Source organism: Daphnia pulicaria, chromosome 6 (genome assembly GCF_021234035.1).
Source record: "Daphnia pulicaria isolate SC F1-1A chromosome 6, SC_F0-13Bv2, whole genome shotgun sequence".
NCBI lineage: Eukaryota > Metazoa > Arthropoda > Branchiopoda > Diplostraca > Daphniidae > Daphnia > Daphnia pulicaria.
Genome location: NC_060918.1, coordinates 6,240,893 through 6,266,261, shown reverse-complemented (window position 1 = coordinate 6,266,261; position 25,369 = coordinate 6,240,893). Strand labels below are relative to the sequence as shown.

Here is a 25,369-nt window from a genome sequence, read left to right as displayed (position 1 = left end):
ATTAACGTCAAAGGACCGACCAGTTTTGAAAATCTTCGAACAGTCAACGGTGTAATTTTACCGACGTTTAAAGCAGCCGCCGCTGCCTTAAATTTGTTGGAAGATGACAGCGTTTGGGAGAGGACACTGGACGATGCGGCCGCCTTTGAAATGCCAGAACGATTGCGACAGCTTTTTGTTGACATTTGTCTGTTTTGCAATCCTACGGATGCTCTTTATCTCTTTGAGCGATCTTTGCCTCAGCTAATGGAAGATTTTATTCGTAATGGTCACGACGCCGAAATAGCAAAAAACTTGACTTTGAAATTTATTCAAGACAAGCTACTTCTCAACAATCAAACGATGGAAAATCTCTCATTGCCTGTTCCTGATTTTCAGCTTATTCATCGTCTTATCGCGGCTCAACTCGAAGAAAATGCTGAAATTTCTATGAGAGAGAAGAGAAGATTAGGTGAATTGATGGTTAGTCAGTTGAACGAAGGTCAACGGGCTGCCTTCGATCAAGTCATGGCTGCCGTCAACGATACTGAAAATGCAATTCCGCATCAGTATTTCTTGGATGGCCCTGGAGGAACGGGGAAGACGTTCCTGTACAACACTCTCATCACCGTACTGCAGGGACAAGGGAAAACAGTGATCGCCGTTGCGTCTACCGGCATCGCTTCTACGTTGTTGATTGACGACACAACGTATCATTCCCAATTCAAGATTTACCCTCCAATCACTGAAGCGACCAGATCAAAAATCGAAGATGGTAGCTTCCTCGCCCATTTGATCAGAAGTGCAGTTCTCATCATTTCTGACGAAGCCACCATGAAGACAAATCACGCCCTTAGTGCTTTCAATTTCCTGTTCCAAAAGTTGCACAAGAACAATCTTCCTCACGGTGGTAAAGTGCTCCTTCTTGGTGGCGATTTTCGTCAGTGTTTACCGGTCGTCCGACACGGAAACAGGGTGACAGTGCTGGAAGTCACTATCCGAAACAATGACACTTGGCCTCAGTTTCAACAACTTCGTCTGACTCAAAATATGCGTACCGTGGCCGGCAGTCAAGACTACGCCGATTGGCTCATTCAGCTTGGAAACGGAACTCTACCGACGCATCCAAAATTGAACATCCCCGATATGATTGAAATTCCTAAAGAATTTTTCAATTATAACCGGAGTTTAGTCGAGCACGTCTTTGGTGATCCTGCTCAACTGTTAGATCCTGTCGTATCTCAACAAATATGCAGTCGCGCTATTCTTTGTCCGAAAAACGGCGATTGCTTACGAATCAACAATCAGATCATCAAAGACATGCCCGGTACGCTTCATGAGTACAGAAGCATCGATACCATCGACTCTGACGACCCTGAAGAAATTTCAAATTACCCAACCGAAGTTCTCAACTCCTTTGACGTCTCCGGAATTCCCACCCATTTGCTGAAAATGAAAGTGGGAGCCGTCATCATTCTTCTGAAGAATATCGATTCGCGTCAGGGACTTTGCAATGGGACCCGGCTCATCATCAGGGCGCTTAGAGAAAATCTGATCGTTGCAGAAATTGCTGCTGGAAAAAACAAGGGGCACATCGTCTACATCCCGCGGATGATGATGTCCCCAACTGATTCGGATCTTCCAGTCATCCTCAAGAGGCTCCAGTTTCCCGTTTTGTTGGCGTTTGCGATGACCATCACAAAGTCACAGGGCCAAACGTTTGATCGGGTCGGAATATTACTTCCAGAACCCGTCTTCAGTCATGGCCAGCTGTATGTGGCCTTCTCCAGAGCTACATCGAAAGACGGTTTATTTTGATTTCTTATACATTTTTAAAATTAATAGTTTCATGAAATATTCAATAATTCTAATATTTTTTGTGTTCCCTCCCAAAAAGGAGTCCGAGTCGAGATTGCTGAGTCTGGGAAACAAGGCAAGCTTCTCAAAAATCATCCGACAGCCACCGAAGAAGAAAAGAAAAAGGTGTTTACTTTAAATGTTGTCTTTAAAGAAGTTTTATTGTAACCATTTTAGACAACTGCAATTTAAACATATAGTCAAACATTCTCAAATCTAATTAAGAAATATTGATTTTTTGGTGAATACATTAATACATTCCCTTCCATTCCTTTCCTTCCCAAGAGGAACTAAATTCCGCCTCGGCCTACGGGCCAAAAAAAGGAGCACGGGCATGGCCATGGGGGCAGTTCCCATGTGCGCTCAACCGTGAATTAATAAACCTTATAAATAATAAACAATGGTCTTTCTCAAGATTTTATAAAACTTTTATTTTCATAACTAATTCTACAAGAATTTTTATTTGTACGAGCAATAATGAACACTCAAAACAAAATTTTTCAAGACTTGAAGCCTAAGACAGAAATAAGCAATAACTGTTGCATGGCCAAAATTCATCAATTTTATTTCAGATTTAAATTTGATCATTTCAATTTATTTTTTTCCATTTTATCCTAAACAAATTTCATCCACTTGAATTAGCTATGTCACTGATTGAACAATATGACGTTTTTTTTCTGGAAAGATAGACTTTTACTTAACATACCTAAAGTCGTTGACGGATGAATAGGAATCCTTATACTACTAAAAAGTCATGGACGGATGAATAGAATGTCAATACTACTCACACTCTCCTTTAAAACAGAAAAGGACTCAAATTTTTCAGCAAACACAACGTAGTCACATGGTGTAGTGGATAAAGTGCCGGACTATAAAGAAAGCGGTCTACGGTTCAAGTCCAGATCAGTGGTTTTCAATTTATCACTTAGGAAATTAGTCATATAATGTTAATTACTACTTTATTATTTGTGCGTTTACATGAATGATTTACTATTTACGTAATTTCTTAATCTGAAGCTTATCAAAAATCGAAAATAACACAAAAACCAATAATATTTTCAATATTTCAAATTTATGCAATGTTCCGTGGTGTATGATGAAGCAGATGCTAATGAAGCAAATAGTCTTATTATTGAAAACTTCAAAATGCGATGTAAATAAAATTTCTTTGCTCACGCTGGGTGATAACTATGACAATGTGTAAGTATGCGCTATCCAACTGGTCACATCGGATATTATTTGTAAACACCGTTGTTGATGTAGTGGTTATAGCATTGCATTAGTAAGTCAAAAGTGTTTGGATTAAACCCCCTCTCAAGCAAGCAAATAGTACCCGAAACGATGAATTCTTAAAATGAAGTAAATAAATTGTTTTTGTTCTTGCTGGGCGATGATACTGAAAATGAAGAAGTATGCACTATCCAGCGGACATCGTCAAGAATTTGGAGAACACACCGCCGATGGTGTAGTGGTTACAGCAATGGATTAGTAATTCAAAGGATGTTGGTTCAAATCCACTCTCAGTATAACTATAAAATAGCACTCAAAAAATAGCATGCAAATGAATGGAAAGCTGGAAAAGAATAAATCTTTACATGAATGATTTACTATTAACGTAATTTCTAGATCTAAAGCTTTATAATAAAAAAATACGTAAACCAATAATATTTTCAATATTTCAATTTTATGCAATGTTCCGTGGTGTATGATGAAGCAGATGCTTATGAAGCAAATAGTCTTATTATAGATAAATTCAAACTCCGATGTAAATAAAATGTCTTTGCTCACGCTGTGTGATATCTATGACAATGTGTAAGTATGCGTTATCCACCTTTAACGTCAGATATTTATTGTAAATACCGTTGCTAATGTAATGGTTATAGCGTTGAATTGGTAATTCAAAGGTGGGTGGTTCAAACCCCCTCTCAGGCAAGCAAATAGTTCCCAAAACAATGAATTCTTAAACTGCAGCAAATAAATTGTTTTTGTTCTTGCTGGGCGATGACACTGACAATGAAGAAGTATGCACTATCCAGCTGATATCGTCAAGATTTGCAAAATACCACAGCCAATGGTGTAGTGGTTATAGTATTGGTTTGTTACTTCAAGGAATGTTGGTTCAAACCCACTCACAGCATAACTATAAAAATGCACTCAAATTGCATGCAAATGAATCGTAATTTGGAAAAGAACAAAGTTTTACATGAATGACTTACTATTAACGTAATTTGTAAGTCTAAAGCTTTATCGAAAAAAATACAAAACCAATAAAATTTTCAATATTTCAAAATTCTGTATCGTTCCGTGGTGTAGCGGTTAAAGTAATGAAATGCGATTCCTAAGATCAATGGTTCAAATCTAAATTTCGAAAATAATGAATTCATATTACATTTTCAATATTTATGTAATAAGGATAATGATAAAAATTATAGTGGTTGAAAAAACTCTTACTCATACAATGTCCAATTCAAAGTACAATGTTCTACTTTTCTTCTTTTGAGTTCCATCAAAAATATAAAAAAAAACGAATATAGCATTAAAATAAGTCTCCATAGTGTAGTGGTTATAGAGATGGAATATAAATCCTTAAGGTCAAAAAGTCAATGGTTCAAATCAAGAATCAAAGAGAAGTAGAGCTACGTACTTATATGGAATTTAAAATATTGAGAACATCAATTATGAAGTTGGAAAAAATAAAAAAAAGCAAACTAAATGAATATTCTAATACTCTGTTTATTACTGATCAATAACCAACAGATCAACAAAATTAACAAATAACAAACAAAGAAAAAAAATTAAACAAATCGAACAAAAATCATCTAAATCACATCTCCAAACATTCTCTGTGCCTCAGCTTCATCCTTGCACATTTTGGAGCGGAATGAAGCCAGCTCCTTTTTGGCCCATGCCTCATTCCGCTTAGATCTTTCCAAAGCAGCTTCAGCACTAAAATGAAAAAAAAAATTACATAAAAAAACAAACATGAAATAACTTGGATAAACTTACTTCTGTCGGTTTTTCTTAAATTTTTCGTACCGAGTTTTCAGCTGCACTCCACGTAATAGATTGGATCTTCTCCTATCTTCAATCCTCTGAAATTCTGAAATCGTCCAAGATTGAAGAAAGGAGACAGGTGGGGAAGACGGCGGGGTATTGAAATCCATATCCATGGATGCTAAAACCCCGTCAACTTCGTCATCACCCAGTGGATTTTCTTCAGGGACAACCACTTGAGGAGACAAAGAGACGGGGGGAGAAACAACAGGCAAATCTATCAAACAAAAAAAAAACAATGAATAGAACAGAAATATTGGATAACATTAAGAAGACTTACCAGAATTGGGTATTCCATCACGGACAACCACTTGAGGAGACAAAGAAACGGGGGGAGAAGCAACAAGCAAATCTATGATACAAAAAAAACAATAAATATAACAGAAATATTGGATAACATTAAAGAGACTTACCAGAGTTGGGCATGTTGTCAAGGGGAAGTTCAGAGAGAATGTGAAAAACAATTATTCGTTGACTTACCAGCAAGATAATAAGCCGCCAAACGAAATAAAAGCACAAAACATAAGCTTCCCTCCAAAAAACCACGCCCACTGGTTGCAATTTTTATCGTTGATATAATGATTTTGAACACGTGAAAAAAATTAAGCATTGCCTCTCCCCAAACCAGGTGTTGAGGGTTGGATTTTTTTTATTGATATTCAATGTCCTCCAATATTTATGTATGTGTAGTACTTGGGGTTTGAACCATAATCGGTGAGGTGTTACCGCCACATACATGTAAGGGCATGGCATTGTAACACACACTCTAACCACTACACTATCAGAACTAATATCATTATCGAGTTCCAATTTCGACAAATGGTTGTCACGCTTCACGTTTTTTTTATTAACGTGTAACTACGACATATTTATAAATCCCATTACTTCTATTAAATTCCATCTCTTTCATGGTGTATTGGGTAACGTTCTCTGCTATCATACAAGATGTCCGAGTTTCGATACTTGGTTAAGGCGCTTTAATTCAATAATAATTCAAACATTTATTTTCAATTTTGAAATTGGTGTTTTTAGGGAATTGAACCCGAACATAACGCATAGAAAGCGAACTCGCTAACCAATCGATCACCAATTGATATTCAATTTTGATCTCATTGACAAGTGGTTTCAAACATCTCTGCATCTCGCGTTGCAACTGGCACACAGGTGAGTGCGACGAACCGTGTCTCTACGACATATTTATACATTCCATAACATATAGTGTATTCCATCTCTCTCATTGTGTATTGGTTAGCGTGCTTGATTGTCATGCGAGAAATCCGAGGTTCAAACTCCGGGTAAAGTCACAGTTGCTAATTATTAATTCGGTCATCAATATATTTTAGAAACTATTGTTTATCGGGAGTTGAACCCGAGTACTCACTCATAGTAAGAGAATTCGCTAACCACTTGACCACCTATTGATACCAATACCGATTGATCCTACAGAATCCATTGGGCCATGATTGGATGTATGAGAAATCTAATGACAGTGGTTTAACTGGTAAATTATTTGTCCACAGGCAGAAAATTTAAGCGCACGCTCACGCTTAACGGGCAGGGAATTTTAAATGTCCTTCAGAATACGCTGGGCCATAAGTGGATGTATAAGAAATCTATTGACAGTGGTTTAATTGGTAAATGCGTAACTGAGTTCAACGGGCAGATAGTGTTCAAGTTACAAAAACACGAGGATACCTTCATCGCGATTCGAGCCCGTGGCGGTGGGGCCCCCGAAGGGGCACCCCCGCGGCCGCGAGAGCTCGTGGTGAAGGAATTCGAGGGAATTTGTCGGGGCAAACGCAAGGTATTAGAGATTCAATAACATTGGTTCAACTTGCGAATGATTTGTCCACGGCAGGAAATTTAATTTAAACTGTTAAAAAACGTGGAGGAAATTTTAAGTGTCCTACAAAACACGTTGGGTGAAACATAGCATCTACAAATTTGTACACATTGGGCCACGAGTAATTGCAACTAATTCGCTAACGTCGGGTGATGAATTTTTATACCTAGCAAATTTTAATGTTCAAAATCGATGTTGCCTTACATTGGTCGATGGCTTCCTTTTAAGAAAATGTGTCAACACATCTCATTAGCCAAGTTGTTAGAGAATAAGATTCAAGTAACGATGGGCTGTTGTTCAAACCGGCAATGAGGAATGTATAGACGAAAACAGGAAATTATGAGGTATTCAGATTGAAAGCCAAGTAAATTATTTCAAACACTTTGTCAATTTTTATTTTCACAATTTATGAGTATTGAACCTAAAGACATAAATGTGCTATGCGAACACTCTAACCAATACACCACCAATAATGTATTTTACTATTACCTCTCAAGTGGTTATTCGAATTTTATATGCGAAGCTGAGTTTTGTAATTTTCATTAAAATACAGGAGCAAATACTTACTGGCCAAAGAATTACGTCGTGCGATTAATATTTATTGGTATTTAGGGAAAATCCGAATTTACTTAAGTGGCTGATGACTTTTCCCCCTGTTTAACTGATAATACAATTCAACAGCTCAGTGGTTAGAGCATTGGATCCAGGATACAACGGCCCGTTGTTCAAGCCCACATCGAGATAAGTACGAGATACATGTGAGTCTAAGGGGAAGGATTACATGAGGGAGGAGTGTGCAGAGAAGGGATGGTGAGGGTGGGGATGGTGAGGGAGGGGATGGTGAGGGAGGGGATAGTGATGGAGGGTATGGTGAGGGACGGGATGGTGAGGGAGAGGATGGTGAGGGAGGGATGATAGAGAGGGGGAAGGATGAGAGAGGGGAGGAAGATGGGAAAAAGTGGGAGGAAATAAATTGGAAGGGAAGAAAGTGAAACGGGAAGATGAGGAAGGAGAGGAAGAAGGAGTTGAGGATCAGAATGGGGTGTGTGACGGTCCAAACGTGTTCAAGATTCAAAAAACCGTGGAAAACTTCACCGAAACTCGAGACCGTGGGAAATGTGTCAAATACAATACAACCAAACTCTGAAAAATAAAAGTCCCCAAATAAATCCAAAACTCAACCGATACTTGCTTGCAACGAAAAAAAAACAAGTCCACAAAAAAACCCCAAAAGACCGTCTGGCTCACGGTGGAAGATGTACAAGTCCATAAATGGATGAAAAAGCAAGTCCCGGACAGTAAGGAATTGGCCAGTGGGATTATACGAGTGGCGTTTTGCTGCATGTGTGCTGTGCTGTGCGCTTGGGTGATTGCGTCTAGCCGCCTGGTTCGCCGTCCTTGGACGGGCCTAGGTATACTAGTCAACTGCTCTATAAACCGCGTCAACTGCTCTTCAACTGCTCTATAAACCGCGGGCGTGTCTAAGTGACCTTGGCCTGTCTGTGATTCGGTGTGTTTGTTTGTTTGTCTGTTTGTTGTTTGTCTGTATCGGCGAGAAGCAACCAGTGGCGAAAGTTTCGATTTGAGTAGGCGAGACGATACACACATACGTCAGCTATCGTGTGTCCGTTTGCGCGCGCCCTTCCCGCCATACACACACACACGGGCTCGAACCGTGTGCGTTTTTTTTTTTTTTTTTTTTTTTTTTTGGGACAGGGGTGGGGGATTTGTTAGTAGTCGGGTAGGTTTTTTTTCCATCGGTTATATGTCGATGTCCTCTATTAGATTCGAGTGTACTACTTGGGGTTTGAACCATGGTCCGAGTGGTGCTTCCGCCGCACATCCGATAAGGATGGCATTGTCGCACACACTCTAACCACTACACTATCAGAACTATTATTTAGATTGAGTTGGAATTTGGACAGATGGTTGTTGTTGTTGTTGCGCTTCCCGTGTTTCGTGCGCGGCGCGCGTCGTTTGTCTTGGACATACATTTTTAAATTCAATTTCCTCTATTGCATTTTAACTCTCTGATGGTGTATTGGTTAGCGTGCGCGGCTATCATGCGAGAGGTGTGAGGTTCGATCCCGGGTCAGGGCGCTGTTACGAATTGTTAATTTACAATGTACAATTTTTTCAATTTAGAAATTGGTGTTTATCGGGATTTGAACCTGAAAACTCACGCATGGTAAGCGAACTCGCTAACCACTTGACCACCAATTGATGTTTTCATTTGATATTAATGACAAGTTATTTCAAACATTTCTGCGTCTCGCGTCACGTCGCTCATGACGCACAGGTGAGCGCTACTCGACGCACCGTGTCTCTAAGACATATTTTTACATCCAATTCCCTTTATAGATTTCATCGTTTTAATCGTGTATTGGATAGCGTGCTCGACTACCATGCGAGAGGTCTGAGGTTCGATCCCTGATCCAGGCGCTGTTATTATTTATTAATTTGCAATGTTCAATTTGCAGAAATAGGTGTGTCTATCGGGATTTGAACCCGAATACTCACGCATGGTAAGCGAACTCGCTAACCACTTGACCACCAATTGATATTTTTCCTTTGATCTTATTGACAAGTTATTTCAAACATATCTGCGTCTTGCGTCAAGTCGCTGATGACGCACAGGTGAGCGCGACGCGACGCACCGTGTCTCTACGACATATTTTTACATCACATTTCCTCTATTTACATCATCTCCTAATAGTGTATTGATTAGCGCGATCGGCTAACATGCGAGAGGTCCGAGGTTCGATCCCGGTCAAAGCACTGTTATAAATTGTTAATTTGTAATGTTCAATTTTCAATTTGGAAATTGGTGTCTATCGGGATTTGAACCTGAAAACTCACGCATAGTAAACGAACTCGCTAACCACTTGACCACCAATTGATATTCATCACTGAGCTCAATTAAGAGTAGTTTCTAACATTTCGGCGTTCGTCAGACACGTCGCGTTGCTCTTGCCACACCCAGGTGAGCGCGACACGATGCACCGTAGCTCTACGACATATTTTTCCATCCAATTCACCCTATCAAATTCCATATCTCTCATGGTTTATTGGTTAGCATGCTCGCCTACCGTGCGTGAGGTTCGAGGTTCGAGGTTCGATCACGGGCAATATGTTGTATTATTACTAATTACGAATTAAGAAACAGAATTTAATTATCAATTTAGAAATTGACTTCTAACGGGAATTGAACCCGAGTACTTACATATGGTAAGCGAACTCTCTAACCGCATGGCCACCAATTAATATTGAATTTTGATCTCATTGAATAGTGGTCAATCTATGTTGCTCACGCCGAGCTGAAAATTATTCACCCTTCTTTGCTCACGACGGGCTGAAAATAATTCGCCCTATTTCTGTCACGACGGGCTGCAAATAATTCACCCTATTTGCTCATGACGGGCTGCAAATAATTCACTCTATTTCGCTCACGACGGGCTGAAAATTATTCAATCTATTTCGCTCACGACGGGCTGAAAATAATTCATTCTATTTCGCTCACGACGGGCTGAAAATAATTCACCCTAAGTTGCTCACGCCGAACTTAAAATTATTCACCCTATTCCGCTCACGACGGGCTGAAAAGAATTCACCCTTATTTTCTCACGACGGGCTGAAAATAATTCAACAAAAGTCAATCACGACGGGCTAAAAGTTACGTGGGAAGATTAACTTTCTTGATTTGGCTCACGCTTAACAAGCAGCTACAAAGAATAGTTGTAAAAAAGTGAGAATGCGTTCGACGGGCGAAACGTGTTCAAGGTACAAAAAACCGAGGACACCTTCACCGCGACTCGAGCCCGCGGGGGTGGGGCCCCCGAAGGGGCACCCCCGCGGCCGCGAGAGCTCGTGGTGAAGGAATTCGAGGGAATTTTTCGGGTCAAACATAAGGTATCAGACATTCAATGACAATGGTTTAACTGGCAAATGATTTGTCCACGGGCAGGAAATTTAAGCGCAAGCTCACGCTTAAGGGGCAGGAAATTTTGAAATTCCTTCAAAATACGCTGTGCCATGAGTTGATATATGAGAAATCTAATGGCAGTGGTTTAACTGGTAAATGCGTAACTGAGTTCGACGGGCGAAACGTTTTCAAGGTACCAAAAACCGAGGATACCTTCACCGCGACTCGAGCCCGCGGGGGTGGGGCCTCCGAAGGGGCACCCCCGCGGCCGCGAGAGCTCGTGGTGAAGGAATTCGAGGGAATTTTTCGGGTCAAACACAAGGTATCGGAGATTCAATGACATTGGTTAAACTGGCAAATGATTTGTCCACGGGCAGGAAATTAAATCTTTTAAACTGTTAAAAAACGGGCAGGAAATTTTAAATGTCCTACAGAACACGTTGGGTGAAACATAATATCTACAAATTTGTTTACGTTGGGCCATGAGTAATTGCAACTAATTCGCTAACGACGGGTGATGAATTATTCTACCAATTTATTGCAAACGCAACTGTTCACTATCGATGTTGCCTCATATATGTCGATGACTTCCTCCCAAGAAAAAAACTTCAATAATTCTCAATAGCTATGTGGTTAGAGAACAGGACTCAAGAAACGATGGGCTGTTCAAACCGGCAATGAGGAATGTTTAGACGAAAACAGGAAAATATGAGGTATTCAGATTGAAAGCCAAGTAAATTATTTCAAACTCTTTGTCTATTTTTATTTTAACAATTTATGAGTATTGAACTTAAAGACATGAATATGCTATGCGAACACTCTAACCAATACACCACCAATCATATATTTTACTATTACCTCTCAAGTGGTTATTCGAATTTTATATGCGAAGCTGAGTTTTGTAAGTTTCATTAAAATACAGGAGCAAATACTTGCTGGCCAAAGAATTACGTCGTGCGATTAATATTTATTGGTATTTAGGGAAAATCCGAATTTACTTAAGTGGCTGATGACTTTTCCCCCTGTTTAACTGATAATACAACTCAACAGATCAGTGGTTAGAGCATTGGATCCAGGATACAACGGCCCGTTGTTCAAGCCCACGAGATAAGTAAGAGATACATTACATGAGGGAGGAGTGTGCAGAGAAGGGATGGTGAGGGTGGGGATGGTGAGGGAGGGGATGGTGAGGGAGGGGATGGTGAGGGAGGGGATGGTGAGGGAGAGGATGGTGAGGGAGGGAAGATAGAGAGGGGGAAGGATGAGAGAGGGGAGGAAGATGGGAAAAAGTGGGAAGAAATAAATTGGAAGGGAAGAAAGTGAAACGGGTAGATGAGGAAGGAGAGGAAGAAGGAGTTGAGGATCAGAATGGGGTATTTGACGTTCCAAACGTGTTCAAGATTCAAAAAACCGTGGAAAACTTCACCGAAACTCGAGCCCGTGGGAAATGTGTCAAATACAATACAACCAAACTCTGTAAAATAAAAGTCCCAAAATAAAACCAAAACTCAACCGACACTTGGTTTCAACGAAAAAAAAACAAGTCCACAAAAAAAACCCAAAAGACCGAATGGCTCACGGTGGAAGATGTACAAGTCCATAAATGGATGAAAAAAAAAGTCCCGGACAGCAAGGAATTGGCCAGTGGGATTATACGAGTGGCGTTTTGGTCCATGTATACTGTGCGCTTAGGTGATTATGTCTAGCCGCCTGGTTCGCCGTCCTTGGACGGGCCTAGGTATACTAGTCTTTTATTGAAGCAAGGATTATGTCCTTGAGTCTGGCGCCTTAGACCGCTCGGCCATCCTGACCACATCAGATATACCTAAATTCTTTTTCCCTAAAAATGTGGCATTTAAACTCTTCTAACTCATTCAAGAGTTCCTTGCCCTAGGCGATTTATACCAGGACAACAATTGTATTACGTTGTATTGCGTTTGAATATGTATTTTTTTTGAATATGTATTTTCTTGAGTCTGGTACCTTAGACCGCTCGGCCATCATGACCTCATCAGATCTAGCTAAATTTCTTTGCATTACAGATGTGGGATTTAAACTCTTCTAACTCATTCAAGAGTTCCTTGCCCTAGGCTGTTTATACCAGGACAACAATTGTATTATGTTGTATTGATTTGGAATATGTATTTTTCAAGCGATTTCATCCCATATTGTCTAGTGGTTTGGATACCTGGCTCTCACCCAGGAGACCCGGGTTCAATTCCCGGTATGGGAAAAGAGGAACTGGACAGTTTTGCAAGTTTTGGCCATTTTTGTAAAATACATCTGGCAAACAGTTTCTGCGTTTCCAGAACTATTGCAATTGGCTTAACTTACATACTTACGAGCCAAAATCTTTCTAGTGCATTGGATATACTAAGTAAATCGGCATGTTTCCATCGAGACTCCTTCATAAAATGGTTTCTTTGCAAGAAATATCGCCAAGGAATAAGAAATTACATCGATGTCAATTATTCATGTGTGAACGAAAAAGAAATGAACAACTATATTTTACCTAAAGAGTAACATTTGTGTAAATTGACCTCATTTCCGTAGGTTGACTAGTCTGATAAGAAATAGCAAGATTGCTAAACTGCGATGGCCGAGAATCGAACTCGGGTCAATTGCTTGGAAGGCAACTATGCTAACCACTATACCACCATCGCTTGACGTAAATTAGCGTCATGATTTCCGTATTGTCACATCTTTTTAAATTACAGAAAATCGACCAGTATTACCACTTGATGACCTTGTATCGTGGTACATTAAGCATTCTCTATCACTATATCAAAGCAACCTCTCTAATTATGTTGCAATGCGATGATCATGTATATTCAGATAATTATATGTTTGTCAGGAGTGGGATTTGAACCCACGCCTTCATTGAAGACCAGAACACTGCAACTTCTTTTATTGAAGCAAGGATTATGTCCTTGAGTCTGGCGCCTTAGACCGCTCGGCCATCATGACCACATCAGATATACCTAAATTCTTTTTCCCTAAAAATGTGGCATTTAAACTCTTCTAACTCATTCAAGAGTTCCTTGCCCTAGGCGATTTATACCAGGACAACAATTGTATTACGTTGTATTGCGTTTGAATATGTATTTTTTTTGAATATGTATTTTCTTGAGTCTGGTGCCTTAGACCGCTCGGCCATCATGACCTCATCAGATCTAGCTAAATTTCTTTGCATTACAGATGTGGGATTTAAACTCTTCTAACTCATTCAAGAGTTCCTTGCCCTAGGCTGTTTATACCAGGACAACAATTGTATTATGTTGTATTGATTTGGAATATGTATTTTTCAAGCGATTTCATCCCATATTGTCTAGTGGTTTGGATACCTGGCTCTCACCCAGGAGACCCGGGTTCAATTCCCGGTATGGGAAAAGAGGAACTGGACAATTTTGCAAGTTTTGGCCATTTTTGTAAAATACATCTGGCAAACAGTTTCTGCGTTTCCAGAACTATTGCAATTGGCTTAACTTACATACTTACGAGCCAAAATCTTTCTAGTGCATTGGATATACTAAGTAAATCGGCATGTTTCCATCGAGACTCCTTCATAAAATGGTTTCTTTGCAAGAAATATCGCCAAGGAATAAGAAATTACATCGATGTCAATTATTCATGTGTGAACGAAAAAGAAATGAACAACTATATTTTACCTAAAGAGTAACATTTGTGTAAATTGACCTCATTTCCGTAGGTTGACTAGTCTGATAAGAAATAGCAAGATTGCTAAACTGCGATGGCCGAGAATCGAACTCGGGTCAATTGCTTGGAAGGCAACTATGCTAACCACTATACCACCATCGCTTGACGTAAGATAGCGTCATGATTTCCGTATTGTCACATCTTTTTAAATTACAGAAAATCGACCAGTATTACCACTTGATGACCTTGTATCGTGGTACATTAAGCATTCTCTATCACTATATCAAAGCAACCTCTATAATTATGTTGCAATGCGATGATCATGTATATTCAGATAATTATATGTTTGTCAGGAGTGGGATTTGAACCCACGCCTTCATTGAAGACCAGAATACTGCAACTTCTTTTATTGAAGCAAGGATTATGTCCTTGAGTCTGGCGCCTTAGACCGCTCGGCCATCCTGACCACATCAGATATACCTAAATTCTTTTTCCCTAAAAATGTGGCATTAAAACTCTTCTAACTCATTCAAGAGTTCCTTGCCCTAGGCGATTTATACCAGGACAACAATTGTATTACGTTGTATTGCGTTTGAATATGTATTTTTTTTGAATATGTATTTTCTTGAGTCTGGTGCCTTAGACCGCTCGGCCATCATGACCTCATCAGATCTAGCTAAATTTCTTTGCATTACAGATGTGGGATTTAAACTCTTCTAACTCATTCAAGAGTTCCTTGCCCTAGGCTGTTTATACCAGGACAACAATTGTATTATGTTGTATTGATTTGGAATATGTATTTTTCAAGCGATTTCATCCCATATTGTCTAGTGGTTAGGATACCTGGCTCTCACCCAGGAGGCCCGGGTTCAATTCCCGGTATGGGAAAAGAGGAACTGGACAATTTTGCAAGTTTTGGCCATTTTTGTAAAATACATCTGGCAAACAGTTTCTGCGTTTCCAGAACTATTGCAATTGGCTTAACTTACATACTTACGAGCCAAAATCTTTCTAGTACATTGGATATACTAAGTAAATCGGCATGCTTCCATCGAGACTCCTTCATAAAATGGTTTCTTTGCAAGAAATATCGCCAAGGAATAAGAAATTACATCGATGTCAATTATTCATGTGTGAACGAAAAAGAAATGAACAACTATATTTTACCTGAAGAGTAACACTTGTGTAAATTGACTTCAATTCCGTAGGTTGACTAGTATGATAAGAAATAGCAAGATTGCTAAACTGCGATGGCCGAGAATCGAACTCGAGTCAATTGCTTGGAAGGCAACTATGCTAACCACTATACCACCATCGCTTGACGTAAGTTAGCGTCATGATTTCCGTATTGTCACATCTTTTTAAATTACAGAAAATCGACCAGTATTACCACTTGATGACCTTGTATCGTGGTACATTAAGCATTCTCTATCACTATATCAAAGCAACCTCTCTAATTATGTTGCAATGCGATGATCATGTATATTCAGATAATTATATGTTTGTCAGGAGTGGGATTTGAACCCACGCCTTCATTGAAGACCAGAATACTGCAACTTCTTTTATTGAAGCAAGGATTATGTCCTTGAGTCTGGCGCCTTAGACCGCTCGGCCATCCTGACCACATCAGATATACCTAAATTCTTTTTCCCTAAAAATGTGGCATTAAAACTCTTCTAACTCATTCAAGAGTTCCTTGCCCTAGGCGATTTATACCAGGACAACAATTGTATTACGTTGTATTGCGTTTGAATATGTATTTTTTTTGAATATGTATTTTCTTGAGTCTGGTGCCTTAGACCGCTCGGCCATCATGACCTCATCAGATCTAGCTAAATTTCTTTGCATTACAGATGTGGGATTTAAACTCTTCTAACTCATTCAAGAGTTCCTTGCCCTAGGCTGTTTATACCAGGACAACAATTGTATTATGTTGTATTGATTTGGAATATGTATTTTTCAAGCGATTTCATCCCATATTGTCTAGTGGTTAGGATACCTGGCTCTCACCCAGGAGGCCCGGGTTCAATTCCCGGTATGGGAAAAGAGGAACTGGACAATTTTGCAAGTTTTGGCCATTTTTGTAAAATACATCTGGCAAACAGTTTCTGCGTTTCCAGAACTATTGCAATTGGCTTAACTTACATACTTACGAGCCAAAATCTTTCTAGTACATTGGATATACTAAGTAAATCGGCATGTTTCCATCGAGACTCCTTCATAAAATGGTTTCTTTGCAAGAAATATCGCCAAGGAATAAGAAATTACATCGATGTCAATTATTCATGTGTGAACGAAAAAGAAATGAACAACTATATTTTAACTAAAGAGTAACATTTGTGTAAATTGACTTCAATTCCGTAGGTTGACTAGTCTGATAAGAAATAGCAAGATTGCTAAACTGCGATGGCCGAGAATCAAACTCGGGTCAATTGCTTGGAAGGCAACTATGCTAACCACTATACCACCATCGCTTGACGTAAGTTAGCGTCATGATTTCCGTATTGTCACATCTTTTTAAATTACAGAAAATCGACCAGTATTACCACTTGATGACCTTGTATCGTGGTACATTAAGCATTCTCTATCACTATATCAAAGCAACCTCTCTAATTATGTTGCAATGCGATGATCATGTATATTCAGATAATTATATGTGTGTCAGGAGTGGGATTTGAACCCACGCCTTCATTGAAGACCAGAATACTGCAACTTCTTTTATTGAAGCAAGGATTATGTCCTTGAGTCTGGCGCCTTAGACCGCTCGGCCATCCTGACCACATCAGATATACCTAAATTCTTTTTCCCTAAAAATGTGGCATTAAAACTCTTCTAACTCATTCAAGAGTTCCTTGCCCTAGGCGATTTATACCAGGACAACAATTGTATTACGTTGTATTGCGTTTGAATATGTATTTTTTTGAATATGTATTTTCTTGAGTCTGGTGCCTTAGACCGCTCGGCCATCATGACCTCATCAGATCTAGCTAAATTTCTTTGCATTACAGATGTGGGATTTAAACTCTTCTAACTCATTCAAGAGTTCCTTGCCCTAGGCTGTTTATACCAGGACAACAATTGTATTTTGTTGTATTGATTTGGAATATGTATTTTTCAAGCGATTTCATCCCATATTGTCTAGTGGTTAGGATACCTGGCTCTCACCCAGGAGGCCCGGGTTCAATTCCCGGTATGGGAAAAGAGGAACTGGACAATTTTGCAAGTTTTGGCCATTTTTGTAAAATACATCTGGCAAACAGTTTCTGCGTTTCCAGAACTATTGCAATTGGCTTAACTTACATACTTACCAGCCAAAATCTTTCTAGTACATTGGATATACTAAGTAAATCGGCATGTTTCCATCGAGACTCCTTCATAAAATGGTTTCTTTGCAAGAAATATCGCCAAGGAATAAGAAATTACATCGATGTCAATTATTCATGTGTGAACGAAAAAGAAATGAACAACTATATTTTACCTAAAGAGTAACATTTGTGTAAATTGACTTCAATTCCGTAGGTTGACTAGTCTGATAAGAAATAGCAAGATTGCTAAACTGCGATGGCCGAGAATCGAACTCGGGTCAATTGCTTGGAAGACAACTATGCTAACCACTATACCACCATCGCTTGACGTAAGTTAGCGTCATGATTTCCGTATTGTCACATCTTTTTAAATTACAGAAAATCGACCAGTATTACCACTTGATGACCTTGTATCGTGGTACATTAAGCATTCTCTATCACTATATCAAAGCAACCTCTCTAATTATGTTGCAATGCGATGATCATGTATATTCAGATAATTATATGTTTGTCAGGAGTGGGATTTTAACCCACGCCTTCATTGAAGACCAGAATACTACAACTTCTTTTATTGAAGCAAGGATTATGTCCTTGAGTCTGGCGCCTTAGACCGCTCGGCCATCCTGACCACATCAGATGTACCTAAATTCTTTTTCCCTAAAAATGTGGCATTAAAACTCTTCTAACTCATTCAAGAGTTCCTTGCCCTAGGCGATTTATACCAGGACAACAATTGTATTACGTTGTATTGCGTTTGAATATGTATTTTTTTTGAATATGTATTTTCTTGAGTCTGGTGCCTTAGACCGCTCGGCCATCATGACCTCATCAGATCTAGCTAAATTTCTTTGCATTACAGATGTGGGATTTAAACTCTTCTAACTCATTCAAGAGTTCCTTGCCCTGGGCTGTTTATACCAGGACAACAATTGTATTATGTTGTATTGATTTGGAATATGTATTTTTCAAGCGATTTCATCCCATATTGTCTAGTGGTTAGGATACCTGGCTCTCACCCAGGAGGCCCGGGTTCAATTCCCGGTATGGGAAAAGAGGAACTGGACAATTTTGCAAGTTTTGGCCATTTTTGTAAAATACATCTGGCAAACAGTTTCTGCGTTTCCAGAACTATTGCAATTGGCTTAACTTACATACTTACGAGCCAAAATCTTTCTAGTACATTGGATATACTAAGTAAATCGGCATGTTTCCATCGAGACTCCTTCATAAAATGGTTTCTTTGCAAGAAATATCGCCAAGGAATAAGAAATTACATCGATGTCAAGTATTCATGTGTGAACGAAAAAGAAATGAACAACTATATTTTACCTAAAGAGTAACAATTGTGTAAATTGACTTCAATTCCGTAGGTTGACTAGTCTGATAAGAAATAGCAAGATTGCTAAACTGCGATGGCCGAGAATCGAACTCGGGTCAATTGCTTGGAAGGCAACTATGCTAACCACTATACCACCATCACTTGACGTAAATTAGCGTCATGATTTCCGTATTGTCACATCTTTTTAAATTACAGAAAATCGACCAGTATTACCACTTGATGACCTTGTATCGTGGTATACATTAAGCATTCTCTATCACTATATCAAAGCAACCTCTCTAATTATGTTGCAATGCGATGATCATGTATATTCAGATAATTATATGTTTGTCAGGAGTGGGATTTGAACCCACGCCTTCATTGAAGACCAGAATACTGCAACTTCTTTTATTGAAGCAAGGATTATGTCCTTGAGTCTGGCGCCTTAGACCGCTCGGCCATCCTGACCACATCAGATATACCTAAATTCTTTTTCCCTAAAAATGTGGCATTAAAACTCTTCTAACTCATTCAAGAGTTCCTTGCCCTAGGCGATTTATACCAGGACAACAATTGTATTACGTTGTATTGCGTTTGAATATGTATTTTTTTGAATATGTATTTTCTTGAGTCTGGTGCCTTAGACCGCTCGGCCATCATGACCTCATCAGATCTAGCTAAATTTCTTTGCATTACAGATGTGGGATTTAAACTCTTCTAACTCATTCAAGAGTTCCTTGCCCTAGGCTGTTTATACCAGGACAACAATTGTATTTTGTTGTATTGATTTGGAATATGTATTTTTCAAGCGATTTCATCCCATATTGTCTAGTGGTTAGGATACCTGGCTCTCACCCAGGAGGCCCGGGTTCAATTCCCGGTATGGGAAAAGAGGAACTGGACAATTTTGCAAGTTTTGGCCATTTTTGTAAAATACATCTGGCAAACAGTTTCTGCGTTTCCAGAACTATTGCAATTGGCTTAACTTACATACTTACGAGCCAAAATCTTTCTAGTACATTGGATATACTAAGTAAATCGGCATGTTTCCATCGAGACTCCTTCATAAAATGGTTTCTTTGCAAGAAATATCGCCAAGGAATAAGAAATTACATCGATGTCAATTATTCATGTGTGAACGAAAAAGAAATGAACAACTATATTTTACCTAAAGAGTAACATTTGTGTAAATTGACTTCAATTCCGTAGGTTGACTAGTCTGATAAGAAATAGCAAGATTGCTAAACTGCGATGGCCGAGAATCGAACTCGGGTCAATTGCTTGGAAGACAACTATGCTAACCACTATACCACCATCGCTTGACGTAAGTTAGCGTCATGATTTCCGTATTGTCACATCTTTTTAAATTACAGAAAATCGACCAGTATTACCACTTGATGACCTTGTATCGTGGTACATTAAGCATTCTCTATCACTATATCAAAGCAACCTCTCTAATTATGTTGCAATGCGATGATCATGTATATTCAGATAATTATATGTTTGTCAGGAGTGGGATTTTAACCCACGCCTTCATTGAAGACCAGAATACTACAACTTCTTTTATTGAAGCAAGGATTATGTCCTTGAGTCTGGCGCCTTAGACCGCTCGGCCATCCTGACCACATCAGATGTACCTAAATTCTTTTTCCCTAAAAATGTGGCATTAAAACTCTTCTAACTCATTCAAGAGTTCCTTGCCCTAGGCGATTTATACCAGGACAACAATTGTATTACGTTGTATTGCGTTTGAATATGTATTTTTTTTGAATATGTATTTTCTTGAGTCTGGTGCCTTAGACCGCTCGGCCATCATGACCTCATCAGATCTAGCTAAATTTCTTTGCATTACAGATGTGGGATTTAAACTCTTCTAACTCATTCAAGAGTTCCTTGCCCTGGGCTGTTTATACCAGGACAACAATTGTATTATGTTGTATTGATTTGGAATATGTATTTTTCAAGCGATTTCATCCCATATTGTCTAGTGGTTAGGATACCTGGCTCTCACCCAGGAGGCCCGGGTTCAATTCCCGGTATGGGAAAAGAGGAACTGGACAATTTTGCAAGTTTTGGCCATTTTTGTAAAATACATCTGGCAAACAGTTTCTGCGTTTCCAGAACTATTGCAATTGGCTTAACTTACATACTTACGAGCCAAAATCTTTCTAGTACATTGGATATACTAAGTAAATCGGCATGTTTCCATCGAGACTCCTTCATAAAATGGTTTCTTTGCAAGAAATATCGCCAAGGAATAAGAAATTACATCGATGTCAAGTATTCATGTGTGAACGAAAAAGAAATGAACAACTATATTTTACCTAAAGAGTAACAATTGTGTAAATTGACTTCAATTCCGTAGGTTGACTAGTCTGATAAGAAATAGCAAGATTGCTAAACTGCGATGGCCGAGAATCGAACTCGGGTCAATTGCTTGGAAGGCAACTATGCTAACCACTATACCACCATCACTTGACGTAAATTAGCGTCATGATTTCCGTATTGTCACATCTTTTTAAATTACAGAAAATCGACCAGTATTACCACTTGATGACCTTGTATCGTGGTATACATTAAGCATTCTCTATCACTATATCAAAGCAACCTCTCTAATTATGTTGCAATGCGATGATCATGTATATTCAGATAATTATATGTTTGTCAGGAGTGGGATTTGAACCCACGCCTTCATTGAAGACCAGAATACTGCAACTTCTTTTATTGAAGCAAGGATTATGTCCTTGAGTCTGGCGCCTTAGACCGCTCGGCCATCCTGACCACATCAGATATACCTAAATTCTTTTTCCCTAAAAATGTGGCATTAAAACTCTTCTAACTCATTCAAGAGTTCCTTGCCCTAGGCGATTTATACCAGGACAACAATTGTATTACGTTGTATTGCGTTTGAATATGTATTTTTTTTGAATATGTATTTTCTTGAGTCTGGTGCCTTAGACCGCTCGGCCATCATGACCTCATCAGATCTAGCTAAATTTCTTTGCATTACAGATGTGGGATTTAAACTCTTCTAACTCATTCAAGAGTTCCTTGCCCTAGGCTGTTTATACCAGGACAACAATTGTATTATGTTGTATTGATTTGGAATATGTATTTTTCAAGCGATTTCATCCCATATTGTCTAGTGGTTAGGATACCTGGCTCTCACCCAGGAGGCCCGGGTTCAATTCCCGGTATGGGAAAAGAGGAACTGGACAATTTTGCAAGTTTTGGCCATTTTTGTAAAATACATCTGGCAAACAGTTTCTGCGTTTCCAGAACTATTGCAATTGGCTTAACTTACATACTTACGAGCCAAAATCTTTCTAGTACATTGGATATACTAAGTAAATCGGCATGTTTCCATCGAGACTCCTTCATAAAATGGTTTCTTTGCAAGAAATATCGCCAAGGAATAAGAAATTACATCGATGTCAATTATTCATGTGTGAACGAAAAAGAAATGAACAACTATATTTTACCTGAAGAGTAACATTTGTGTAAATTGACTTCAATTCCGTAGGTTGACTAGTCTGATAAGAAATAGCAAGATTGCTAAACTGCGATGGCCGAGAATCGAACTCGGGTCAAATGCTTGGAAGGCAACTATGCTAACCACTATACCACCATCGCTTGACGTAACTTAGCGTCATGATTTCCGTATTGTCACATCTTTTTAAATTACAGAAAATCGACCAGTATTACCACTTGATGACCTTGTATCGTGGTACATTAAGCATTCTCTATCACTATATCAAAGCAACCTCTCTAATTATGTTGCAATGCGATGATCATGTATATTCAGATAATTATATGTTTGTCAGGAGTGGGATTTTAACCCACGCCTTCATTGAAGACCAGAATACTGCAACTTCTTTTATTGAAGCAAGGATTATGTCCTTGAGTCTGGCGCCTTAGACCGCTCGGCCATCCTGACCACATCAGATATACCTAAATTCTTTTTCCCTAAAAATGTGGCATTAAAACTCTTCTAACTCATTCAAGAGTTCCTTGCCCTAGGCGATTTATACCAGGACAACAATTGTATTACGTTGTATTGCGTTTGAATATGTATTTTTTTTGAATATGTATTTTCTTGAGTCTGGTGCTTTAGACCGCTCGGCCATCATGACCTCATCAGATCTAGCTAAATTTCTTTGCATTACAGATGTGGGATTTAAACTCTTCTAACTCATTCAAGAGTTCCTTGCCCTAGGCTGTTTATACCAGGACAACAATTGTATTATGTTGTATTGATTTGAAATATGTATTTTTCAAGCGATTTCATCCAATATTGTCTCGTGGTTAGGATACCTGGCTCTCACCCAGGAGGACCGGGTTCAATTCCCTGTATGGGAAAAGAGGAACTGGACAATTTTGCAAGTTTTGGCCATTTTTGTCAAATACATCTTGCAAACAGTTTCTGCGTTTCCAGAACTATTGCAATCGGCTTAACTTACATACTTACGAGCCAAAATATTTCTAGTACATTGGATATACTAAGTACATCGGCATGTTTCCATCGAGACTCCTTCATAAAATGGTTTCTTTGCAAGAAATATCGCCAAGGAATAAGAAATTACATCGATGTCAAGTATTCATGTGTGAACGAAAAAGAAATGAACAACTATATTTTACCTAAAGAGTAACATTTGTGTAAATTGACTTCAATTCCGTAGGTTGACTAGTCTGATAAGAAATAGCAAGATTGCTAAACTGCGATGGCCGAGAATCGAACTCGGGTCAATTGCTTGGAAGGCAACTATGCTAACCACTATACCACCATCGCTTGACGTAAATTAGCGTCATGATTTCCGTATTGTCACATCTTTTTAAATTTCAGAAAATCGACCAGTATTACCACTTGATGACCTTGTATCGTGGTACATTAAGCATTCTCTATCACTATATCAAAGCAACCTCTCTAATTATGTTGCAATGCGATGATCATGTATATTCAGATAATTATATGTTTGTCAGGAGTGGGATTTTAACCCACGCCTTCATTGAAGACCAGAATACTGCAACTTCTTTTATTGAAGCAAGGATTATGTCCTTGAGTCTGGCGCCTTAGACCGCTCGGCCATCCTGACCTCATCAGATCTAGCTAAATTTCTTTGCATTACAGATGTGGGATTTAAACTCTTCTAACTCATTCAAGAGTTCCTTGCCCTAGGCGATTTATACCAGGACAACAATTGTATTACGTTGTATTGCGTTTGAATATGTATTTTTTTTGAATATGTATTTTCTTGAGTCTGGTGCCTTAGACCGCTCGGCCATCATGACCTCATCAGATCTAGCTAAATTTCTTTGCATTACAGATGTGGGATTTAAACTCTTCTAACTCATTCAAGAGTTCCTTGCCCTAGGCTGTTTATACCAGGACAACAATTGAATTATGTTGTATTGATTTGGAATATGTATTTTTCAAGCGATTTCATCCCATATTGTCTAGTGGTTAGGATACCTGGCTCTCACCAAGGAGGCCCGGGTTCAATTCACGGTATGAGAAAAGAGGAACTGGACAATTTTGCAAGTTTTGGCCATTTTTGTAAAATACATCTGGCAAACAGTTTCTGCGTTTCCAGAACTATTGCAATTGGCTTAACTTACATACTTACGAGCCAAAATCTTTCTAGTACATTGGATATACTAAGTAAATCGGCATGTTTCCATCGAGACTCCTTCATAAAATGGTTTCTTTGCAAGAAATATCGCCAAGGAATAAGAAATTACATCGATGTCAAGTATTCATGTGTGAACGAAAAAGAAATGAACAACTATATTTTACCTAAAGAGTAACATTTGTGTAAATTGACTTCAATTCCGTAGGTTGACTAGTCTGATAAGAAATAGCAAGATTGCTAAACTGCGATGGCCGAGAATCGAACTCGGGTCAATTGCTTGGAAGGCAACTATGCTAACCACTATACCACCATCGCTTGACGTAAATTAGCGTCATGATTTCCGTATTGTCACATCTTTTTAAATTTCAGAAAATCGACCAGTATTACCACTTGATGACCTTGTATCGTGGTACATTAAGCATTCTCTATCACTATATCAAAGCAACCTCTCTAATTATGTTGCAATGCGATGATCATGTATATTCAGATAATTATATGTTTGTCAGGAGTGGGATTTTAACCCACGCCTTCATTGAAGACCAGAATACTGCAACTTCTTTTATTGAAGCAAGGATTATGTCCTTGAGTCTGGCGCCTTAGACCGCTCGGCCATCCTGACCACATCAGATATACCTAAATTCTTTTTCCCTAAAAATGTGGCATTTAAACTCTTCTAACTCATTCAAGAGTTCCTTGCCCTAGGCGATTTATACCAGGACAACAATTGTATTACGTTGTATTGCGTTTGAATATGTATTTTTTTTGAATATATATTTTCTTGAGTCTGGTGCCTTAGACCGCTCG

At 39.0% G+C, this 25,369-nt stretch overlaps 2 protein-coding genes and 30 non-coding genes across 32 annotated transcripts; 10 read left to right on the top strand and 22 right to left on the bottom strand.

The window, feature by feature from the left end:
- The first annotated feature begins 150 nt into the window (after positions 1–150).
- Positions 151–2,004, top strand: LOC124342042 (ATP-dependent DNA helicase PIF1-like). Its single transcript, XM_046795013.1, has 2 exons — positions 151–1,786; positions 1,877–2,004. The coding sequence occupies exons 1-2, from the start codon at positions 151–153 to the stop codon at positions 2,002–2,004; spliced, it is 1,764 nt and encodes a 587-aa protein (XP_046650969.1).
- A 2,651-nt stretch (positions 2,005–4,655) lies between these two features.
- LOC124342041 lies at positions 4,656–5,325 on the bottom strand. The gene is made up of 4 exons (XM_046795011.1): positions 5,304–5,325; positions 5,171–5,242; positions 4,843–5,107; positions 4,656–4,782 (listed from the first exon to the last, which is right to left on the bottom strand). The coding sequence occupies exons 1-4, from the start codon at positions 5,314–5,316 to the stop codon at positions 4,656–4,658; spliced, it is 477 nt and encodes a 158-aa protein (XP_046650967.1). The 5' UTR covers positions 5,317–5,325.
- Positions 5,326–12,816: 7,491 nt separating this feature from the next.
- On the top strand, positions 12,817–12,888 carry Trnae-cuc. Its single transcript has one exon. It is a non-coding gene; the product is annotated as a tRNA-Glu (tRNA).
- A 358-nt stretch (positions 12,889–13,246) lies between these two features.
- On the bottom strand, positions 13,247–13,318 carry Trnag-ucc. Its single transcript has one exon. It is a non-coding gene; the product is annotated as a tRNA-Gly (tRNA).
- Positions 13,319–13,972: 654 nt separating this feature from the next.
- On the top strand, positions 13,973–14,044 carry Trnae-cuc. Its single transcript has one exon. It is a non-coding gene; the product is annotated as a tRNA-Glu (tRNA).
- A 358-nt stretch (positions 14,045–14,402) lies between these two features.
- On the bottom strand, positions 14,403–14,474 carry Trnag-ucc. The gene has a single exon. It is a non-coding gene; the product is annotated as a tRNA-Gly (tRNA).
- Positions 14,475–14,659: 185 nt separating this feature from the next.
- Trnal-caa lies at positions 14,660–14,778 on the bottom strand. The gene is made up of 2 exons: positions 14,741–14,778; positions 14,660–14,704 (listed from the first exon to the last, which is right to left on the bottom strand). It is a non-coding gene; the product is annotated as a tRNA-Leu (tRNA).
- Positions 14,779–15,128: 350 nt separating this feature from the next.
- Positions 15,129–15,200, top strand: Trnae-cuc. The gene has a single exon. It is a non-coding gene; the product is annotated as a tRNA-Glu (tRNA).
- A 358-nt stretch (positions 15,201–15,558) lies between these two features.
- On the bottom strand, positions 15,559–15,630 carry Trnag-ucc. The gene has a single exon. It is a non-coding gene; the product is annotated as a tRNA-Gly (tRNA).
- Positions 15,631–15,815: 185 nt separating this feature from the next.
- Trnal-caa lies at positions 15,816–15,934 on the bottom strand. The gene is made up of 2 exons: positions 15,897–15,934; positions 15,816–15,860 (listed from the first exon to the last, which is right to left on the bottom strand). It is a non-coding gene; the product is annotated as a tRNA-Leu (tRNA).
- A 350-nt stretch (positions 15,935–16,284) lies between these two features.
- Positions 16,285–16,356, top strand: Trnae-cuc. Its single transcript has one exon. It is a non-coding gene; the product is annotated as a tRNA-Glu (tRNA).
- A 358-nt stretch (positions 16,357–16,714) lies between these two features.
- Positions 16,715–16,786, bottom strand: Trnag-ucc. Its single transcript has one exon. It is a non-coding gene; the product is annotated as a tRNA-Gly (tRNA).
- Positions 16,787–16,971: 185 nt separating this feature from the next.
- Trnal-caa lies at positions 16,972–17,090 on the bottom strand. Its single transcript has 2 exons — positions 17,053–17,090; positions 16,972–17,016 (listed from the first exon to the last, which is right to left on the bottom strand). It is a non-coding gene; the product is annotated as a tRNA-Leu (tRNA).
- A 349-nt stretch (positions 17,091–17,439) lies between these two features.
- On the top strand, positions 17,440–17,511 carry Trnae-cuc. The gene has a single exon. It is a non-coding gene; the product is annotated as a tRNA-Glu (tRNA).
- A 358-nt stretch (positions 17,512–17,869) lies between these two features.
- Positions 17,870–17,941, bottom strand: Trnag-ucc. The gene has a single exon. It is a non-coding gene; the product is annotated as a tRNA-Gly (tRNA).
- A 185-nt stretch (positions 17,942–18,126) lies between these two features.
- On the bottom strand, positions 18,127–18,245 carry Trnal-caa. The gene is made up of 2 exons: positions 18,208–18,245; positions 18,127–18,171 (listed from the first exon to the last, which is right to left on the bottom strand). It is a non-coding gene; the product is annotated as a tRNA-Leu (tRNA).
- Positions 18,246–18,595: 350 nt separating this feature from the next.
- Trnae-cuc lies at positions 18,596–18,667 on the top strand. Its single transcript has one exon. It is a non-coding gene; the product is annotated as a tRNA-Glu (tRNA).
- Positions 18,668–19,025: 358 nt separating this feature from the next.
- Positions 19,026–19,097, bottom strand: Trnag-ucc. Its single transcript has one exon. It is a non-coding gene; the product is annotated as a tRNA-Gly (tRNA).
- A 187-nt stretch (positions 19,098–19,284) lies between these two features.
- Trnal-caa lies at positions 19,285–19,403 on the bottom strand. The gene is made up of 2 exons: positions 19,366–19,403; positions 19,285–19,329 (listed from the first exon to the last, which is right to left on the bottom strand). It is a non-coding gene; the product is annotated as a tRNA-Leu (tRNA).
- Positions 19,404–19,752: 349 nt separating this feature from the next.
- On the top strand, positions 19,753–19,824 carry Trnae-cuc. Its single transcript has one exon. It is a non-coding gene; the product is annotated as a tRNA-Glu (tRNA).
- Positions 19,825–20,182: 358 nt separating this feature from the next.
- Trnag-ucc lies at positions 20,183–20,254 on the bottom strand. Its single transcript has one exon. It is a non-coding gene; the product is annotated as a tRNA-Gly (tRNA).
- A 185-nt stretch (positions 20,255–20,439) lies between these two features.
- Positions 20,440–20,558, bottom strand: Trnal-caa. Its single transcript has 2 exons — positions 20,521–20,558; positions 20,440–20,484 (listed from the first exon to the last, which is right to left on the bottom strand). It is a non-coding gene; the product is annotated as a tRNA-Leu (tRNA).
- A 350-nt stretch (positions 20,559–20,908) lies between these two features.
- On the top strand, positions 20,909–20,980 carry Trnae-cuc. Its single transcript has one exon. It is a non-coding gene; the product is annotated as a tRNA-Glu (tRNA).
- Positions 20,981–21,338: 358 nt separating this feature from the next.
- Trnag-ucc lies at positions 21,339–21,410 on the bottom strand. The gene has a single exon. It is a non-coding gene; the product is annotated as a tRNA-Gly (tRNA).
- Positions 21,411–21,597: 187 nt separating this feature from the next.
- Trnal-caa lies at positions 21,598–21,716 on the bottom strand. The gene is made up of 2 exons: positions 21,679–21,716; positions 21,598–21,642 (listed from the first exon to the last, which is right to left on the bottom strand). It is a non-coding gene; the product is annotated as a tRNA-Leu (tRNA).
- A 350-nt stretch (positions 21,717–22,066) lies between these two features.
- Trnae-cuc lies at positions 22,067–22,138 on the top strand. The gene has a single exon. It is a non-coding gene; the product is annotated as a tRNA-Glu (tRNA).
- Positions 22,139–22,496: 358 nt separating this feature from the next.
- On the bottom strand, positions 22,497–22,568 carry Trnag-ucc. Its single transcript has one exon. It is a non-coding gene; the product is annotated as a tRNA-Gly (tRNA).
- Positions 22,569–22,753: 185 nt separating this feature from the next.
- Trnal-caa lies at positions 22,754–22,872 on the bottom strand. Its single transcript has 2 exons — positions 22,835–22,872; positions 22,754–22,798 (listed from the first exon to the last, which is right to left on the bottom strand). It is a non-coding gene; the product is annotated as a tRNA-Leu (tRNA).
- A 780-nt stretch (positions 22,873–23,652) lies between these two features.
- Trnag-ucc lies at positions 23,653–23,724 on the bottom strand. The gene has a single exon. It is a non-coding gene; the product is annotated as a tRNA-Gly (tRNA).
- A 185-nt stretch (positions 23,725–23,909) lies between these two features.
- Positions 23,910–24,028, bottom strand: Trnal-caa. The gene is made up of 2 exons: positions 23,991–24,028; positions 23,910–23,954 (listed from the first exon to the last, which is right to left on the bottom strand). It is a non-coding gene; the product is annotated as a tRNA-Leu (tRNA).
- Positions 24,029–24,808: 780 nt separating this feature from the next.
- Positions 24,809–24,880, bottom strand: Trnag-ucc. Its single transcript has one exon. It is a non-coding gene; the product is annotated as a tRNA-Gly (tRNA).
- Positions 24,881–25,065: 185 nt separating this feature from the next.
- Positions 25,066–25,184, bottom strand: Trnal-caa. The gene is made up of 2 exons: positions 25,147–25,184; positions 25,066–25,110 (listed from the first exon to the last, which is right to left on the bottom strand). It is a non-coding gene; the product is annotated as a tRNA-Leu (tRNA).
- Between the last annotated feature and the right edge of the window lie 185 nt (positions 25,185–25,369).